Raw genomic sequence first — 20,090 nt, 5'->3', positions numbered from 1 at the left:
AACAGGCTGATACTGGTGTCCTAAGGATATTTAAAAACTTCAAAAGATGATGTCCTGGTTTGAGGCCAGGCAGATCCTCTCTTGCCCCTGAGAGGGGCAAAAGAATGACACTCATCACACAAATGGAGTGCAAAGTGATGGAAAGTTTAAATGGAAAAGCAGTAAGTGTTGTACAGAAACTACAAAGCACAGTGACAAAAGAATCCCAAAGCATACAGAGTCCCCTACAGCACACCCAAAAGCCTCCTAACACTTCCTTTCTCCCCACCTGAGGGTATCCCCAAACCCTCCAGGGCTCTTCCTTCCCCCCTTACTGCTAGGCTGGTCTCAGGCTGGCCAGGTCTGAGGCTGCCCCTCCCTCTTCTCCTCCTGGCATTAGGCCTAGCCAGGCCTAGAGGCCTTGAGATACTCCCCCAGTGTTACCTGATGGGGAGCATCTCCCATGGGAGCAGAGAGGGAAGAAAGAGGAAGGCAAAGGCTTTGCAGCTGGACTTATAGGGTGCAGGATATTATGGGTATGAAATACACAGCTTCCTGTGTCCACCTGCTGGGCTGCACCCACAGGACACTGGAGGTGTAGCTGTGTGGCAGGAACAGGAGGCACCCAGCCTGAGCTGCCACAGGTAGTAACTAGGTTGTTTGGTGCGTGGTACCCAGAGAGCACCCAACCTTCAGATGGTTATCAATGTACTACCTTCAAATCTGCTTTCAGGTGTATCTGTCTTTTCCTGTTGGCCTCACTGGGAATTGCCAGATGAATATAACTTGTGCTTTTTCCCTTCTGATACAAAATGAGACAGGGTAATCCTTAATGTCACTTTGGTTCCATGACAAAAAAAGCTTTTGGTTCACTATAAACTCTCTTCTGAAGGACAGCAACATTAAAAGCGCTATGGGTGTGCGCTCTCTTTGTGTGTTGTTCTGCTGGTTGCCTGCTTTCACTACCACTGAGGCTGCATGCTCTAATTCCTTGATAGTACATTAGTGCCTTCTGCTCTAAACAAATCCAAGCTCAAGAGCATTTGTGATTTGCACTTCTGTTGCTCTAAACAAATCCAAGGTCAGGAGCATTTGTGATTTGCACTTGTGTTAATCAGGGAATGCAGAAGAGTTGAATGTTTTCTCCCTTTTCTCCCCAGACAGCCTGCCTGCGTTCCCCATTGCCATGGTGGCAGGGATAGTCATCGGTACGGTTACAGGTCTCTCACCGCTCATCTCTATTGTCGTGTGTCTTGTCATCAGAAAGAACAACTCTAAAAAACGATACTCTGGGTAAGAGATCTCCCTCCTCACCTGTGGATGATGTGAGGAACAGCAGCAGGATCAGAGGGAGGGCTTAGAGGTGGGTAGGAGTTGTTTCAGCCAGGTCAGCTGTGGTTAGAAGTAGGGTATGACCGTGTGTAACACTGGTCATCAGTCTGTGAGTCTCTGTGTACTGTGCTTGAAAAGCCCCACTGACCATGAGTTGCACCTGGACATTGCTAAATGTTGAAGTCATTTCCCAGCCACCAACATGTATGCTCTAAGACCATTTAATCCAAGATTCCCTAGCTCTGATCTATTCCCCTTCCCTTTTCTCCAGCCCTGCTTCCCAATACTACCCCCAGCCCTAAAAAAGGAACAGTATCACACATGCACTTGTAAGGAATGCTCTGTGTTAAGTTTTAAGATTGGATTTTTCAGTTGCTAGTATCTGGCTTCTGAACCTGAAGTATACTTGCCAAAATCCCATTTATCACACATTTAAGGAAGAAATACTCACTTTGCATCCATTCTCATTCACTGTCTGGTTTTGTTAGCAATTACCATCCCTGCAAAGTTTTTACTGTTAGAAAGATAACTCCAAAGCGAAGCACAGATCATTGAGTGGGAATATGAAAAATCAACAAGTGCTAACAAAAGCAGACTTGAGTCCTGTGGTGATGGAGCTTGGTGCTGGTGGGGGAGGCACATCCTTGCTTTCTCCTCTCTAATTAGCTGGTAATTTGCTTCTAATAAAAATAAAGAAAATTACATATGTAGTCTCAGAAACAGAGCCCAAACTTACAAGTTTCTTCTGCTCTTTCCCCAGTAAATGCTCCTGCTTCTTACAGGTTCTTTGGGTTGCCTGTGGGATCAAAGGAAATACCTCAAAAACAATCTTGTGGGGATTTCTAAATTAAACTTTTCCCTGTCCTTTTCCCAGTTGGAGAGCTTAGAGAAAGTCAGTTGGCTATTGCCCAGTGGTAAGGCTAAGTACAGCAAAGGTGGCTGTGTGTGCTCAGAATTGCGTGGAAAGCCTGGTTTTGCCTTTCTGCATGCGTCCTTTCCCTAAACTGAAAAGAAGCCTGCAGCGGTGTGCGTGAGGGGACCCACTCGCCTTGTTTCCCAGTGATCTGCTCTCCAGTGTCTTCCTGGTGAAGGGCACATGCTGGTGCTGAGACTAAAGCAGTAGTTTGTGCATTGTAGTTTCTTGTAGTAGAATTAACTGCTGTCTTGGGAAGGTAATTTCTGAAGTATAAATGCTGCTTTCACTGACCGTGCCAGCTCTGCATGACATGTAAAGAGAAACCAAGTGTGCTGCACCCTCTTCCAAACTTGCAGCCTGTCTTCCACATGGTGCTAACCCAGTGCGTGGTGGTGGTGAGGTACACTTACTCTTAGATAACCATTCTGCCTTGAGCTGCGACGGGCTGGGGTACTGCGTGGCACCTGGAATCCCTGCATGGCCACAGTCTCCCTTCATGCTCTGACTTCGGTGGTTTTTCATTATTTTTGCTCTTTCTGCCCTTGGTGTGCTGGGATCAGCTCCTGCTTACCTTCCTCTCCTTACAGAGATCCTGATATAGACGCCAGATTGGGAATGTAACAGGGCTGGGTCTTCTCTTCCAGTCCCACTAGACACCATGGTAACTAATCAATCAAGTTGGTGGTTGCTTTTAATACCTGTGTGTATGTGTGCGCATTTCCTCTTCCTTTGCTGACTAACCAGCTAGCTCTCTACTAACATAACTCCACTGTAATTTGTGCTGGAATCTGTTGGCAAAGGGATGGTGCATTTCACTGGGTGCTTGGGTTTCATTGTCTCGTGTCTGCCTGGGGTGGGATTGCTGCTTCTTCCAAATGGTGTCCCTCCATCTCTTCCAACAGTGAATTTGCCAGTCCATTGACTGAAGCACAGCAAATTCAGAGCCCTTTCTGTGTCAAAATAAAAGTAAATTCCCCTTAAGTGTTCCCTGGCTTAGACAGCTCAGGTGTTTGAAAACTTGCAGTGATCTAAGTACATTAGTTGCTTCAACTGGAGTGATGACTTTTAGATAGGATAGGTCTGAGGGATTTTGTGAATCAGGCATGTGAATAAACCAACTCCTGATGATGTCACGTTGGTAACAGAAAGGCAGATTTGTCTCTGAGACAGTAGATGTCTCTTGCTGTGATGGCTGTGGGCAGTATTTTGCTATTTTTTTTCTTGCTGCTGCATGTATGGGGAACTAAGTTTTCTATGGTTAGACCTATCAAAAGATAAAAAATTATTGCCATGTGAGGAGGTGGTCTGCTTTATGTCACTGTCCTCATTTGTTTGTTTTTGTACAGTGTCTGTCTACAAACACTGGGGGAAAAGGATGCCCAGTGGTCAAAAGGTTATGGTAGGGCAGAGAGCTCTTGGGTCTGCAGTCAAGGAGGTGGCTAGTTTTCTTTCCTGGGTGCCTGGGTGTGAGGAGGTAGACCTAGCATTAAGAGACTCATTGTTTTATTGATTAGAAGCTACTAACATTAAATTTAAGAGCATTTCCTCATATACTTCGCTCTATGTTATTAATTTCTGTCTGTCACAGGCTTGTTTTCAGTCTTGCTTTAAGCAGATGGGAAGAAGCAGAGAGTAAAAACTGGCAACCTTATTTTAAGGGTGTTGGTTCTCACTATCAGACAGTTTCCTTGTTTGAAAACCAATCTTTGTGTGATTAGATATTCCAGCAGCTATCCCAGGGCACATAGCGCACCTGTCACGTATGATTCTTAAAGTAATTGCTCCAGGGACTACTGTCCATTGAGTGGGCAGAACTATTTTGGTATTGTAGCCCAACCAAAAGCAAGGGAACTAATGCAGAGTTTGGTAGGAAGTACCTTTCTGGTGTGGAGAGCTGGTGGCTCTTGCAAGTGTTCACTCTAACTGTAGTATTGGTATAACACTTGCTTCAGCAACTGGAACTGTTTAGGTTGTAGTTAGGAGATAATTCCTGTTTACCACTGTTAACTGAGTCTGAAGCCTCAGTGGAGAAAATACACATGGCTTTAGACTTGTTGGGCTGAATGGGAATATCTAGGGAACAGGGATTTTGGAGGAGCTGCTGTCCTGTGTTCATGTTGCCTACCACTGAGAGTCGGAGGAAGGGGAGAGATGGAGAACTGTATGTATTTTATGTATTTCCATGATGTTTGTTTTTGCTTTGGCACAATCTGCCACATTCATCTTTCCATCACTCGTTTTTTGTTTGTGTTCTTCTTTTTTTTTGTTTGTTTGGTTTCCCCTTTTGTGCCTCTTGAACATTGTTGTGCAAACTCTGCTCTGCCACCTCGTCAGCTGCAGTACATCTGAGAGCTTGATGTCACCGGTTAAGCAGGCTCCGCAGAAGTCGCCCTCCGACACAGAGGGTCTGGTAAACAGCGTGCCCGCCAGATCACACCAGGTAAACTTCTTCCTGCTGCTTCCTGAAGCAGGATCCTCACAGAGTGTGGAGGAGGTGGTATGGAAGAGATAAAGGCAGGGTGGGACACGTGAATTAGGTGCTGTTTGTCAATGAGGGCTGAGGAGTAAAAGTGCTCTAATCAAGGGATGGGCAGTAAGCTGGGACTGGTGAGCTCTTCTGTAGAAGGCTGACTGCAGTTGAAAGAATAGCATGTTGGTGGTAGTTGAGATAAAGTTTTAAGCCCTTTCAATCACAGAATCACAGCATTCACCAGGTTGGAAAAGACCTTCAAGATCATCAGGTCCAATCTATCATCCAACACCATCTAATCAAATAAACCATGGCACCAAGTGCCTCATCCAGCCTTATTCTAAACACTTCCAGGGATGGTGATGGGACAGTGACTCCACCACCTCCCTGGGCAGCACATTCCAATGGCCAATCACTCTTTATGTGAAGAATTTCTTTCTAACATCCAGCCCAAACCCCTGATGCAAGCTTGAGACTGTGTCTTCATGTTCTGTCACTGGTTGCGTGGGAGAAGAGACAACCCCCACCTGGCTACAACCTTCTTTCAGGTAGTTGTAGAGAGCAATAAGGTCTCCCCTGAGCCTCCTCTTCTCCAGGCTAAGCAACCCCAGCTCCCTCAGCCTCTCCTCACAGGGCTGTGCTCCAGACCCCTCCCCAGCTTTGTTGCCCTTCTCTGGACACATTTGATCGGTGGACCACTAGATGGATAAGGAACTGGCTTGATGGCCGCACCCAAAGAGTGGCTGTCAATGGCTCCGTGTCCCAGTGGAGGCCAGGGACAAGCGGAGTCCCTCAGGGATCAGTCCTGGGACCAGGCTTGTTCAACATCTTTGTGGGTGCCATGGACAGTGGCATTGAGTGCACACTCAGCAAGTTTGCTGATGACACCAAGCTGTGTGGTGCAGCAGACATGCTGGAGGGAAGGGAGGCCATCCAGAGGGACCTTGACAGGCTGGAGAGGTGGGCACAAACCATCCTCATGAGGTTCAACAAGACCAAGTGCAGGGTCCTGCATCTGGGTCGAGGCAATCCCAGGCACAAATCCAGGCTGGGCAGTGACTGGCTGGAAAGCAGCCCTGAGGAGAGAGACTTGGGGGTGCTGGTGGAGGAGAAGCTCAACATGAGCTCTCAATGTGCACTTGCAGCCTGGAAAGCCAATCAGATCCTGGGCTGCATCAGGAGAAGTGTGGCCAGCAGGTCAAGGGAGGTGATTCTCCCCCTCTACTCAGCTCTGGTGAGACCCCACCTGCAGTACTGCCTCCAGTTCTGGAGCCCCTATGATAAGAGGGATGTGGAGATGCTGGAGGGTGTCCAGAGAAGGGCCACGAGGATGAGCAGAGGGCTGGAGCACCTCTCCTATGAGGACAGACTGAAGGAGTTGGGGCTGTTCAGTCTGCAGAAGAGAAGGCTCCGAGGTGACCTCATTGTGGCCTTCCAGTATCTGAAGGGGGCCTACAAGAAGGCTGGGGAAGGACTTCTCAGGATGTCAGGTAGTGATAGGACTAGGGGGAATGGAATGAAGCTGGAGGTGGGGAGATTCAGGCTGGAGGTGAGGAGGAAGTTGTTCCCCATGAGAGTGGTGAAGCCCTGGAATGGGTTGTCCAGGGGGCTGGTTGGGGCACTGTCCCTGGAGGTGTTTAAGCCCAGGCTGGAGACGAGGCTCTGGCCAGCCTGATCTAGTGTGGGGTGTCCCTGCCCATGGCAGGGGGGTTGGAACTAGATGATCCTTGTGGTCCCTTCTAACCCTGACTGATTCTATGATACTGTGATCCTATGGCTGCTATTTGTATGAGTGTGAAAAGCATTTTCCAGTGAACACAAGAACTATGTGTTTCCCACATGGATGTTTAGCTATTAATCTGGGCTGCAGCAGGCAAGCTGGAAGGCAGATGTGTGTTGTCTCAAGATCTGCTAACTCCAGGATGGCTGTCATTTATCTTACTGCTTTGCAAGTAGCTGAGTATTCATGTCTGGATGGGCGGAAGGACCAGTGATCTTAAAGTGTAACCTCCACAGAAGTGCATTTCTGATGTACAGAGCAGCACGGTATAGAATTCCTAAGCAGGACCTGTCAGTGTAAGCAGCAGGAAGCACTAAAGCTGTATTAGCTTAAGTGCAGCTCTCTGGCTTTGCTTTTCTGGTTCAAGACATACCTGAACTGGCTGGTTTAAGACATACCTGAGCAGGCTATATTTGGGCTCTGTTCCAGACTGAATGGAGCCCAAGACCCTGTGAAGGAGCAGTTCGTGGTTCAGGAATCTTGATTTATATTTTAGTTAAATCTCCTGAAGCTAGAATCCATGGTTTCAGAATCCATCTTTCAGAATCTCAGCTTCAACATCTTTCAGAATCTCAACAATCTGACAATACTGTAAACCCCAGTTAAGACCATGATGGTCTAACTTTGTAATTCCTTTTTGCTTGCTGTAACTTGTAATCCTTGACTCTGACAATCTCTTAGCGTGGCATCGGTACACCTGCTACATTTTCCCTTCAGTTATGAATGGAAAAATGGCAAGGCTTAGGGAAATGCTGGATTTATATGGCTGTGATGGTCATCTTCTGGTAATGAAAAGTCAAAATAATCTGATTTGGGATTAGGTGAAAGTTCTGAATTGCTTAGGCATTTTTGAAGCTTCTTATTGTTGAAGAAGAGTCGTCTTAAAGGTTGAGATCACTGGAGGTATCAAGTACAGAGGAAAAAAGTGGCCCTGGTACAGATTATGATCAGCTAGAAAATCAACTGGCAGCAAGTCTGTGGTCCTCCTCCTCCTCTGTGTTAGCTAATTTACCACTTATGTAGGTAACAGTGAACCCATCAAGACAGTGATCACACCAAGTGGTCTCTCCACCACCACCTAACATACTGGTCACAGCAGAATAATCATATTTAACTTGACATAAAGTTGTAAGTGATCCTGAATGGGCTCCAGGGGTAGAAAATCGACTGATCTGAATTACTTACCTGAAATTTGCAATGCCATAGTGAGTACTTTAGACAGGTGTAGGTTGGAAAAACAAGAGATGAACTTTCAGGAATTGCTTTCAGGCTGAATTTGTTACACCCTTGACCTATGGCCTCAGGCAGATGAGACTTCAAAAACTGCTCCACAAGCAAACCTCAGGGTCACTTTGCCTTAAAGTCGATATAGACACTGCAGTCTAATTGGAATTAGTAATGTAATCCTGATACAGTGTTGGAGACCAGAAGAACATGAGAACCAACAGCAGAAAAGAAAAAAATAAGAAGTGGCTCTAATGAGACTTGAAATACAGAATCTTCCAAGACATCTGCAACGAGTTTTGAGCATTTTCTTAGTCTTTTGTTTACATTCAGGGTTTTATATCCACTGTCAAGTTTTCATCCTTATGTCCATCTCCTTCCTGTACTCTCTTGCTTGGGAAATACTTTACTCAAAAGGAAGAAAATCTGGATTTAAACTGCTTCTGCATGAGAACAAGGTATTGGTTGTGTGCTTTGCTGTTGTGTTGGGGTGATAGGGAGGAACAGCTGTGCATAAGCATACCTGTGGTCCTTCAAGAACTTCACTTTCTGCACAGAAAAGTCTCTTCTCTTAATCTCTGGTCCCTAATTGCTTTGGAAGATAGGTGGAGTCTGGGTCAGTTCCATAGAGAAGTTTTTTAACTTGTCAGGGTACCAAAAGGACTGGGGAGAAAGGAGTAGGAGAGATGCCTGTGAATCACAGAATTTTAGAGGTTGGAAGGGACCTGCAGAGATCAAGTCCAACCCTGCCAAAGCAGGATCACATAGGGCAGGCTGCACAGGAACACATCCAGGCAGGTTCTGAAAGTCTCCAGAGGAGGAAACTCCACAACCTCCCTGGACAGCCTGCTCCAGTGCTCCGTCACCCTCACCAAAAGAAGTTTCTCCTCATGTTGAGGTGAAACCTTCTATGTTGGAGTTTGTATCCATTGTTCCTTGTCTGATTGCTGTGTACCACCAAAGAGACTGGCCCCCTCCACTTGACACCCACCCCTCAGATATTGATAGACATTGATCAGATCCCCTCTCAGCCTTCTCTTCTCCAGACTAAACAGCGCCAGTACACTCAGTCTCTCTTCATAGGGAAGATGCTCAAGTCCCCTTATCATCCTTGTGGCTCTCCATTGGACTCTCTCCAGCAGGTCTCTGTCTCTCTTGAACTGGGGGCCCCAAAACTGGACACAGTATTCCAGGTGTTGTCTCACTAGGGCAGAGTAGAGGGTAAGAAGAACTTCCCTCGACCTGCTGGACACACTTTTCTTGAGCCACCTCAGGATCCCATTGGCTCCCTTGGCCACAAAGGCACACTGCTGTCCCATGGAGAACTTGCTGTCTGCTAGGACTCCAAGGTCTTTCTCCATGGAGCTGTTTTCCAGCAGGGCAGCCCCTAACCTGTGCTGGTGCCTGCTGTTATTCCTCCCCAGATGCAGGACTGTGTACTTGTCCTTGTCAAACTTCATGAGGTTTGCCTTGACCCCGCTCTCCAGCCTGTCCAGATCTTGTTGGATGGCAGCTCAGCCTAACTGGATGTTGGCCACCCCCCACAAAGCTACTTCTTTGTTGGTCATAAAGGAAACAGAAACAGAGTTAAATGGATGAAATTATTTTGAAGCAGAACTGCTGAAAAAGCTGCAACCAAGCTAAAAAGATTTCTCCTTACAATTTCCACACCCCACTACACTAAGAAAGAAAAAAGAAGATTAAAAAAAGGTCTGTCCCTTTCCCTCCTGCACAGGGCCATGTGTGGGGGTGTATGGTTCCCCTGCTGAGGTCACCTGGTAGGTGGTTGCAGCCTTCTACTCTGTGCTTATGCCAATTGGGGCATACAGAATGGGAACTGCAGGTAATACACTTCCATAAGGTCCCATCTCTCTTGCTGGGTATTTTCTCTCTGTAGGCTACAGTCCTGTCCTCAGCCCGTCTTGAATAGCTGCAGTTCTCTTTCCTGTGGGATATGTTTGGGAGGACATGGTGTTTTAGGAGGTACTGGCATGCTTGTGTGCTTTGCTGAAAGATGGTGCTGTACTGTCCTCCTCTGCACCCCAGAAAATATAATGAGGGTATGTGGCTGTGCTTGCCCAGTGTGTCTGTGGAGGGGCTCACTCCTTGGGTTGACTCGAAAAGTCAGGTAAGAATTCTTCATTACTGCATTGTTTCGGTATGTGCTGACTCACTCCCCAGTGTGGCTCACTTGCTTGGGCAGTGACTGGTGTCATAAGGTGGCTGCAGGTTTGTTCTTTCCCTCTGTATCTGCATGGTACAGCTTTGCTGGGATTTGTAGAACTTGAGTGGGGCAGTACGGGAAGTATGCTCTGCTGTCTACTGGTAAATCTGTAGTACACTTCCTCTTGAGATGTATCACATCTGGCACACAGCTTACTAAGCCTACATTTTTACTCCATAGCATGTAAGAATTGCTGCTTTTCAGAACAAAGGATCCCAGATTTTGCTTTTTGTGAGAAGCAAGCAATCATAACAGTATGAAAGGGAGGAAATGATGCTGTTTGGCATGCTCCTGATAGGAGAAAGGTGGCAGACTAGAGCTCATTTGTAACCGAGAGTTCATTCCACCTGCTTCAACGTGCCATTAGCAGTCATAAAAGCTCTGTGGTCTTGGTTTAGCTTTGCTCTTGCTGCCCTGCAAGTAAAGGGCAATATGGCCTTTCCTGAAAACCCCTGATTGTGCTTCTTTCCTTCTCTCCCCAGGGCCCAGTCATATATGCGCAGTTAGACCACTCCGGAGGACGGCACAGTGACAAGATCAACAAGTCAGAGTCTGTGGTCTATGCTGACATTCGGAAGAACTGAGATGATCTCCTAAGCTACCCAAAGGAAAACACACGTTCAGACTGGAATTGCTTGAACAAGATTTGACCCTGAGAACTCACATGTGGCCTTTGATGCCTAGGCTAGGACCAATGCATGTGCATACAGAGGGAAAGATATATATGTATTGTGTGTAAATAGTCTATTTAATCGTACAGAAGTGAGACCAATGTTGCATGTTGAAATGCGGTAAGAATTTTGCTTATAAATTGCCAATATTCCTTTTTTTGTATCATGTATGACGAGAGAGAAAGTGAAAACTCGCAACACAACTTCAAAATGTTTTTATCTTGATTAATAATGGAAAAACTGGAAGATGCCTGGAGACTCTAGATGGACTTGGACACTCTAGATTCACCTGGAGATTCTAGATTGACTTGGAGGTTCTTTTTTTGTTTGTTTGTTTCTAGGGCTCAATTTCTTTTGTTGGGTTGAATATAAAGGAGATGCCTTCTTTATATTCTCAGAGTTCTTCATGTATACAGGGTATTCATCTTTCCTTGGTCAGATTCTCAGTACAAGCTGCCTTCTCATATAAACCAGCTGCACTCACTTGGTCTTGTAAGCCAAATTGTGAGTCCCAGTTACCAGAAATGTATGTCTGAGCAGTGTAAGTGAAGGAAATGTTTAGGCCTGCCTGACCTGTGTAATACAGGCCACAGAACTGCTTGCATCTCTATTGAGCCCCTCTTTAATTGTTTAAAGTACAGGGATAGTGTTGATCTAATGAATTTTGTGAAGTGGTAGTTTTCCTGTGAAAACTTAGGAGTGAGTTAAAGAGATAGGAAGCTATGGGTAGTTGCCTCAGTCTCCACTGAACCTTTCAATGAAATATTTCCTCCTCTAAGTTCTGTCATTTCATATCAGCATGAAAAAGGGCTCCAAGAGATCTAGAAGCTGTAGTACTCCCAAGGCTCTATTGTGCCACTGTCTCTTCCTTAGAGATGCTTTATCCATCCTTAAAAACCTGTAGTGGAGGCTGAATGAGCTCTGAAGGAAATCTAGGGCTCCACTGGGGGTTTTTTGATGTGTCTTTTTTTGTGTAAACTATATTTGCACAGAGGATGCGGAGGGCAGTTTATTTCCTTCCTCTCTGCAAGTCTACTACTTGAATATTATTTCCTAGCATCTTATTTCTGAATTAAACTCCTCATAGATTGTTAAGGATCTCTGATCATTCTCTTCTGATGAAGAGGGATTTTCTTCTGCTGACCCATTTTTATCCTGAAATCTGGTATTCAAAACTAGAAGTGGCATTCCAGCTGAGGTCTACTCAGATGAGCATAAAGTGGAAGGATTTCTGTTTTGTACATCCTAATGTGCTCTTGGCTTTTTTGTAGCTGCAATAAGTTTTCAGTTTGGTTTACTATAACACCTTCTCTCCAATTCTTCCCTATTTCCTAGTTCAGTCTGTTTCACAGAATCAGTCACAAAGTGGTTGAGATTGGAAGGAACCTCCGATTGTCATTTAGTCCAAATCCTCAAGCAGGGTCCGTTGGAGCAGGTTGACCAGCGCTTTGTCCAGTTGGTAACAGCTGTCTCCACAGTGTTTGATCATTTAGAGTGATTCAGCAGTGAATGAAGTGCTTCCTTGTGCTCAGGTGGATTTTGTTTTCAAAAAATTCTATCCAATGCCTCTTTTCGTGCCAGTGAGCGGTACTGAGAACTATCTATACATGCTGATAAGATCCTCCCAAGCTTTTGCTTCTTCAGGCTGAACAATCCCAGCAAGTCTCAGCCTTTCCCCATATGAAAGATGTCCCAATTCCTTTATCATCTTTGTGGCCCTGCACTGGACCTGCTGTGGTAAGTCAGTATGTCACTCATACTGGACAACCCAAAACTGGACTGAGTACTCCAGATGTGGTCTCACCAGTGCTGACTAAAGGGGAAGGATAACCTCCCTTGATGTGCTGGCAACACTTTGCTTAATGCAGCCCAGGATAGTATTTGCTGCCTTTGCAGAAGGAGCAAACTGCTGGGTTGTGTTCAATCTGATGCCCAACACAACTCCCATGGTGACTTTTCTGTAAAGCTGCTTTTCACCCAGGGAGCCACCAGCAGGTACTGGTGCATGGGGTTGTTCCTCCCCAGGTGCAGGACTTTGCTCCTCTCATTCTTGACCTTCATGACATTCCTCTTAGCTCAAGTCTCCAGTTTGTCGAGGGACCTCTGAATGGCAGCACAACCATCTCATGCACCAGCAGCTCTTCCTGTTCTTGTATTGTCTGCAATTTTATCTCTGCTGAAATTCTATTATGGTTGTTTTTCAATTCCCAGATGTAAGAAATCAGGCAAGGGAGGTAAGAGTTCAATACAGCTGAGCTGAGTGCTGAAGGTCCAGAAGGAAATACACAGACAGTGGAAGCAGGGACAGGTATCCTGAGAGGACTATAAGGGCACTGCCTGGTTGTGTATGGATGGGGTCAGGAGCACGAAGGCATGGCTGGCAAGGGATACAAAGAATAATAAGAGCTTCTATAGCTATCAGTTAGAAAATAGTCAAAGAAATCATACCTCCCCATGATGAGCAAGACTGGCAAACTGCTAAGAATGAGACAAGGAAAAGGCTGAAGTAATGAATAACTATTTTGCCTTGGTCTTCACTGGCAACCTTTTGTCTCACACTTGGAACATAAGACAGGGACTGGGGTAGTAAAGCCTCAGTTTCCTGGCTGCCCAAGGAACTTGTTGGAAAGGATTATAATATTTTCCTTTATTATAAACGATGTGGCAATATTAATCAAAGCATTCATAACCTTTATTCATATGAAAATTGCCAAGATGTGTCACAAGGTTGGATGTATGGTTAGAATATATTCACAGTGGGAATGTGCAGGATTTGGGCAACTACAACAATTTAACTCTTTTATGCAAACCGGAAGGAATAGAACAGAAAGAGAATACCCTGGGAGCAAAATGGCATCGACCACACTGGGGTGGAGACTCAGCAAGAACCGTGATGCCTAAGAGGCAGTTAGTCAATTACTCACAGCTGGTTGTACCCAGGTAGGGAGCGCTGCTGCTGTGTGTTAGAGGCTTTGGGGCGCTCTCATGCACCAGGCACGGCAGGTTGCTGGCAGGAATGCCACGTGGTCATCAATGGCTGGTCTGGCTTCAGCAGACAGCAGGCTGTTAACGAGGCTATCGTGATGGGCGCTGGCTTTGTGAGGCGCAGCAGGATCCTGGTCGCAAGGGGAAGCAGGCTTGGCTCTGACTCCTAAGCTCATGGCTTCTCTGGTAGCTTGTGGTGTGTATGCTTGTGGCTTTATCCCAGGCGCTGGACTGGGCAACTCAAAGCTATGTAACTCGAAGCAGCTTCCAGCCAGGCAAGGTCCCAGCAGGTTCAAGCACACAAGGCTTCAGCAAGGCTAAGCAACGCAAAAGCAAGGCACAGGCAACAAGAAATCCACCTGTATATAAATCTTGCCTGAGACTGATTTGACCAATAGGGCATGAAACCAGCACATGGTTACCCAATGGGAAGGAGTTCTGCCAGGCTGTGGCCAGAACACATACCCTTACCATAGATACAGGGTTGTTTACCAGACATGCATGGTCCTGTTCCCTTTGTTCTTCCTCCTGCGTTACCCTGGCTTTCTGCAATAAGGAGGGGGGAGAGGGGGACCATGTCTAGACACCTTAGAGTCTGTTTGGGTTCGTGCTGGGGCCATTTGGCCCTATCATGACAGTCATCTACTGGACTTCTTAAGGCCTTTGACAGAGTCCCCCACAATGTCCTCTCCAAATTGGAGAGAGATGGGTTTGATGGGTGGATTGTTCCATGGATAAGGAATCCATTAGATAATTGCTTGAAGAGGGTAGTGGGCATCAGCTTGAGATCAGTGACAAGTGCTGTTCCTCAGGGATCCATACTGGGACCTTTGCTGTTTAATATCTTCATTAGTTACACAGACAGTGGAGTCAAGTTTGCAGAAGACACAAAGTTGAATGGTGCAGCTGATATGCCCACAGGGGCATGATGCCATCACGAAAGACCTGGATAAGTTTGGGAAGTGGCCCCATGTGAACCTCATGAGGTTCAACAAGGCCAAATGCATGATCCTGCACCTGTCTTGGGGCAATCCCCAGTAATACAGGCTGGGGCATGAAGACGCATTGAGAGCAGTCCTGCAGAGAAGGTCTTGGGAGTACTGGTGGATGAAAAACTGGTCGTGATCTGGCAAGGTGTGCTCGCAGTTCAGAAAGCTGACTCTACCGTGGGCTGCATCAAAATAAGTCAGACCAGCAGCTTGAGGGAGGTGATTTATTGCCTCAGCTTCATCGTTGTGAGACCTCACCAGGAGTACCATGTGTCACAAGAAAGACATGAACCTGTTGGAGCGAGTCCAGAGGAGGGCCACAAAGATGATCAGAGGGATGTAACACTTCTATGAAGAAAGGATGAGAGTGTTGGGGTTGTTCAGCCTGGAGAAGAGAAGGGAAGACCTTGTTGCAGCCTTTAAGTACTTACAAGTGGCCTACAGGAAAAAAGGGAACAATCTTGCCTGTTGCAATATGATAAGGGATAATAAACTAGAAGAGGGAAAAATTAGACTGGATAGAAGGAAGAAATTTTTTAAAATGAGGGTGATGAAACACTGGGACAGGTGACCAGGCAGAGCCTTGAGCAGCCTGATCTGGTTAAAGATGACTCTGCTCCCTGCAGAGGGTTTGGACTTGATAACCTTCAAAGGTCTCTTCCAGCCCAAAACATTCTATATTTCTATCTTCTATGATTTTTCAGACCTCATCTTCATTTTGCTGGCTGAAAACTTGGTTTGAATTCTCATCCTGTCCTCCAGTAAGCTTGAAACACTCTTAGCTTGAGATTTGCAAACTTACACCAATGTTTCACTGTAAGATAATTAAATGAAATACAGTTTTAGGCCCAAGGCAGGCCCTCTTAGAACCACATCAGATAACTCTTTAAATTAGAGCAGTGCAACTTAAAACACTGTTTTGGTTACAGAGGAGTTTTTTCCAGCAAGGCCGGGTATGCCAACACTGTTTTCTTTCATCAGGATCAAACGTCACTGATTTCCTGACAACACTTGCCTGCCTTAGAAGCCTCATTAAGATCAGGATGAATCCTGCTGCTGCTTTCCTTATCTACCAGGCTTGTTACTTCCAAACGTTTGTTTTACACTTATAAATGCTTTTGACATGGTTGGTAGAGAAAAATGATTTTGATCTGCCTGTGTTCATCCCTGTACATCACCCTCTTTCTCCCTAGACATTTTAGAGTAAGATGGAGAAATGTGATGAATGTAGTGATCAAAAACTTGCTGCTATGAAAAGACAGGGCTCTCCTTGCCTCTGAAGTCTGCTACTAATACTGCTTTCTTTTCCTGCTGGAATATACTGGAGAATCTGAGTTGTGATCTGGTGCTGACTTTAAAAACCACACTGATCTGTCTGGTGCTAACTTTCAGAAACTGATGGGAAATCGGTGCTTTCTTAAAAGAAATACCTCCCTTGCTTTTGTTTAGCTATGGGTGTGTTCACAGTGCCTGTACCGAGGATGCTCATTGCCAGGCTGCTTGTGTCCTCTTTGTGAAGGCAGAATGGACTTGTAAGCGTTCTTTTGAATTTCCTAACATCTTTTTACAAAGAAAGAAGTCTCTCCCCCCAGGATTAGCAGAAATCAGTCTGAATCCCTCTCTAGTGTGAAGGCTGATGAAGTATCTTTTTTTGGGCCGTGTTTCCACGTAGCTACTAAATAACTTATTCAGGGTGAAGTCCAAAGAACTTGAGGCAATGTGAGACAATACTTACGAACTTTCTGTCCCTCAGGTTGTAACCTTAGCTTGTTTAATCACACAATAACGTGTGCTAGTAAAAGGGAAATCGGAATAAAGTATCAGGAGGCAGATGATTTGGACTTCATTGATTGGTAGCAAGCAGAGATTAAAGTCAGACAAAGGTCATCATGCCCTGATTTGCTGAATTCTCTGATACTGTTATTCGCAGATGGAAAGGACCAGCTTGGACTTCGAGGAGCTCTAAGTAGGTTGTCCTTGTTCTACTGAAGTACTGCTGCTAGCTCTTTTTAGGACCATCTGTTTTAAATACAAATGCTGTGCAACAGACTTGCTGCAGCACGACTAAGGGGTAGGCAGCTCTCTTGAGACAGTAGCAAATGGCTAAAAATGTTACATGGTAAGGTCATCACTCTTAGTGAAGCTAGAGATGGTCTGTGTGATGTAAAAGACTTGCAGTGAATTCTCTTTTATTCATCATGCAAATACAACTGGGACCAATCTGAAATCCATTTCTCAGCTGAGGGGAAAAAAGTTTTAACACGTTCTCCTGGGGGTAAAAGTGACCGTGTATCCACTCTAGGAGAGCAGTTCTGGCTTGCCAGCCTGGCTCCAGCAGCTCAGCCAGCTGGCGCCCCCTAGGGCCAAGGATATGAATGGCATCGTTCATCTTCCCTGCTTTCGACAGAACTGCAAAGCGAAAAAGTTTTGGCTTTTTTTACTGAGTGGATACAGTCTTAATTATTTTTTTATTGCTTTTCTGACCTCTTTTGAGAAGAGGATTACAAATAATAATGAGGTATCAGTCCCAGTCAGTTGGTAGCTGCGTTCAGTACCTCAAATCTCCATTGCCCCTTTTTGACTTCAGCAGCTGCTCTGTGGTGAGTAGGTCAGCGTGTTCAGGAAATGTCATTGAGGGCCATGACAAGGTGGCAGGTGGCATTACATCCCTGCAACTAATTGAATGATGTGCCATTTTTAACCACAGACTCGTAGGGTTTTGTTTTCTCTCAAGGCTTTAGTGATATTTCAATTTGTGACTAGAAGAGCTGGAACTAGGTTTTAAAGGTGGTCCTTTTTTTCCTCAATCTATGAGAACTGTCTAGGTAGCTATCTGTCTTGTAACTGCAGTAAATGTGTATATGCAACTTAGAAGCTGCATTGCCTTAGAGTGGATCTGTTGAGATCAAGTGTGAGCTGTTTGAGTTACACCCAAAACACCTTCACTCTGTATTGAAATCTTATCTCGGAATTTTACATTATTAATGTATTTATTTAGGACCTCAAATACAAAATGTTCTTATTGTGCAATAGGTGATGGAAATATTTTCTCTTTCAAACCATCAAAGCTGAGAAAGTGGGTAAGACTTCTGGGCTGTGGCCACACCCCTGTGGTGCTACTCTTTAGGTAACTTTTATACAGAGACTACAAAATCGTATTAACTCTGCTCAGCAATTATACTCATCCTGAGGTTTCTCTTTCCCTTCTCTTCACTGTCCTAAAGCTAATAAGCCCTTTCATTTAAAGGTATTTTTCACTCAAATGTAAGTTCAATGCCTTTGGAGATCAATGTGCTGTGCAATCTTTTCTGTCTCCCTGCAGCGCCAGCTGTTTCTGTGTGGTAAATGTGATTGGAAACATAGACCAAGTGCTTTTGTTTTATAAACCTCTGTCTTGGAGGTATGTGAGAGAAGAAACACCTGTAAGACAGGTGTATAACCTGTGTGAGGGAGCTAGATATGCATTGCATGGCCTGCTTACATGAAGAGACTGCCTACCAACAGTTAGTGCTTTTGCTTTTACAGACTCATCTGGAAACAGTTATCTTGGCTATTTTTTCTTGAATGGACTTTCATGTTTTCTATTGTAATCTTGTGAATATTTTAATACATTTTTTTCCCCCATTACTGGTTGGCTGGACAAGTCTTACTTGATGAGGGGCTGGGGAGGGAAGGGGACTGAAATACACAGCCTCTCTGGCAATATTCTTAGTCACTGCAGTCTCTGTTGGCTCAGAGAACAGCACAGCTGGAGAGTGCACGATTTGAACCGATACTCTGTATAACCACTTCAGCTAGAAGAAAGGAGAAATGCAAGTGAACCGAGCAGAATACACATAGAGAGAAATGGCTTTGTGGCAGGACAGCCTCTGAAAAAGGTGGGGCTGACAGATTATTAGTACATGTCTTGAAAATGCTTTCCTTCAAGTATCCTGCAGGACTACTTTGCACAGGTTAAATCACCATCAGTGCCACAACAGGCTGCTGTAGGTCTTGTAACTATTGACCGGTTTCCTTTCCTCTCCACCCTTGCCGTGCTGGAGTGATAACAGATGGGACTGGTAGAAAAGTAGGGATGAAAAAAGACTTAATAATAGGACTTTGCAAAACTCCAAGCCTTCACATCCTGAAAGCTGAGTCCTGAAGAAGATATTCTCTTAGAGTTACCTTCTGAATGTAAGTTCCTGAGCTCTGTTACTGACTCCTTGCTTTGGTGAAAGAGGTGTCAGAGTACCTGCCAGGGAAGCTCATTGATGCCTTGGTCTGAGCACAGCTGTCTTGTATTCCTCAGTAACAGATGAGCTTTTGCAAGGTAATGCAAAGCCTTTACTCAGAAGGTGTTTCAGTTGCACATTTTTCCTCTTTATGGGAGAGCAAGGAAGGAGAGATGTTGACTTCCAGAGAAGGGTTCAGTGTTTATTCACAGACATGTCACAGATGGAAGCAGACTACCTGCCTCCAAAGCTTTGGAGAACTGACAGGTACATGATTCCTGAGTGCACACCTCCAGGGGCAATCTGTATGTACTTAAGGAGGAGGTGAAAGGTGAGTAATGGAAGTTCTGGCTGCTTGTTTTTCACACCTCCAAGAACCAGGTACTTAAATGCACAGATCTTCTGCCTCTAGTTGGAAAGATGTGTAGCGGGTTGAAATTACACCCCCCAAAATCAAACTGCCAGACCAGCTCAGTTGGAAAGCAAAGGAAGCTGTATTCACAAGCAAGACTACAATCTAGAAATGCAATGAATATGTACACACTATACAATATTTACATGTATTTACAATTTATAAACAACACAAGAACCCCCCTGGACAAAAAACAGGGGGTTACTAGTAGCTTCCCCTCTCCTTCCCCCCTATTTGTACAAGGGAAAAGAGAAAGAGAAGAGCAGAGAGTAGCCAAGTTAGTAATTAGCCACAAGAAGAATGCAGCCAAGGTCAGCAACAGCCAAGCAAAAGCACCAGCTCCTATCTGCTAGAGTGAAGAAGCTGAAAAGAGTGTTACACAACTAACTTTGTTAGTAATCAGGCCAATGGGATGATTTAGACCTTAGCATTGTTTTTGTTTTGTATCCAATGGTAATTTATTTACATTCTACCACTTTCCTAATCAATCAGTGGAAATTTTCCTAGGCATTAGCCTAAAACTACAAGATGACAGGAGCTAAACCAGCAGTGGCACATACCAGCTTGCCTTCCTCTTGTGAAAAGACTGTGGTGGCTGGGAAATGAAGCTATACATAGCTGGAAAGAATATCCTTACATGACCAGGAAAGAGCATCAAGGGAGTGAAATGCAAATGCTACTGCTGTGGGGTACTGAAAGTGTGGTAAACCCCCATGCAGGTCTGACTGCGACACAAAAGACGATTACTTCAGTCTGAGGCTCTGGCTGACTGTCTCCAGCACCTTGTCACTGCCAGTACTGTTCACTAGAGTCAGGTGAAGTGGTGCCCAGCCACTGAATCCAGGCACAATCCACAATCAGTTTAATTTTAAAAGAGACAATATAAGACACAAA

At 45.2% G+C, this 20,090-nt stretch overlaps 1 protein-coding gene across 1 annotated transcript in view; it reads left to right on the top strand.

Moving 5' to 3' along the window:
* MPZL1 (myelin protein zero like 1) overlaps positions 1-18,197 on the top strand; it is a 50,818-nt gene extending 32,621 nt beyond the window's left edge. The window contains 3 exon segments of the mRNA XM_068144656.1: positions 1,140-1,272; positions 4,562-4,667; positions 10,408-18,197. Of these exon segments, the coding sequence (XP_068000757.1) occupies positions 1,140-1,272; positions 4,562-4,667; positions 10,408-10,509 (341 nt within the window). The 3' untranslated portion in view covers positions 10,510-18,197.
* Positions 18,198-20,090: the final 1,893 nt, after the last annotated feature.

The sequence above is a fragment of the Melanerpes formicivorus genome, unplaced genomic scaffold (assembly GCF_026170545.1).
Source record: "Melanerpes formicivorus ecotype bairdi unplaced genomic scaffold, bMelFor1.0.p_v2 SCAF_11, whole genome shotgun sequence".
Taxonomy (NCBI): domain Eukaryota; kingdom Metazoa; phylum Chordata; class Aves; order Piciformes; family Picidae; genus Melanerpes; species Melanerpes formicivorus.
This window is presented reverse-complemented; position numbering and strand designations above follow the sequence as displayed.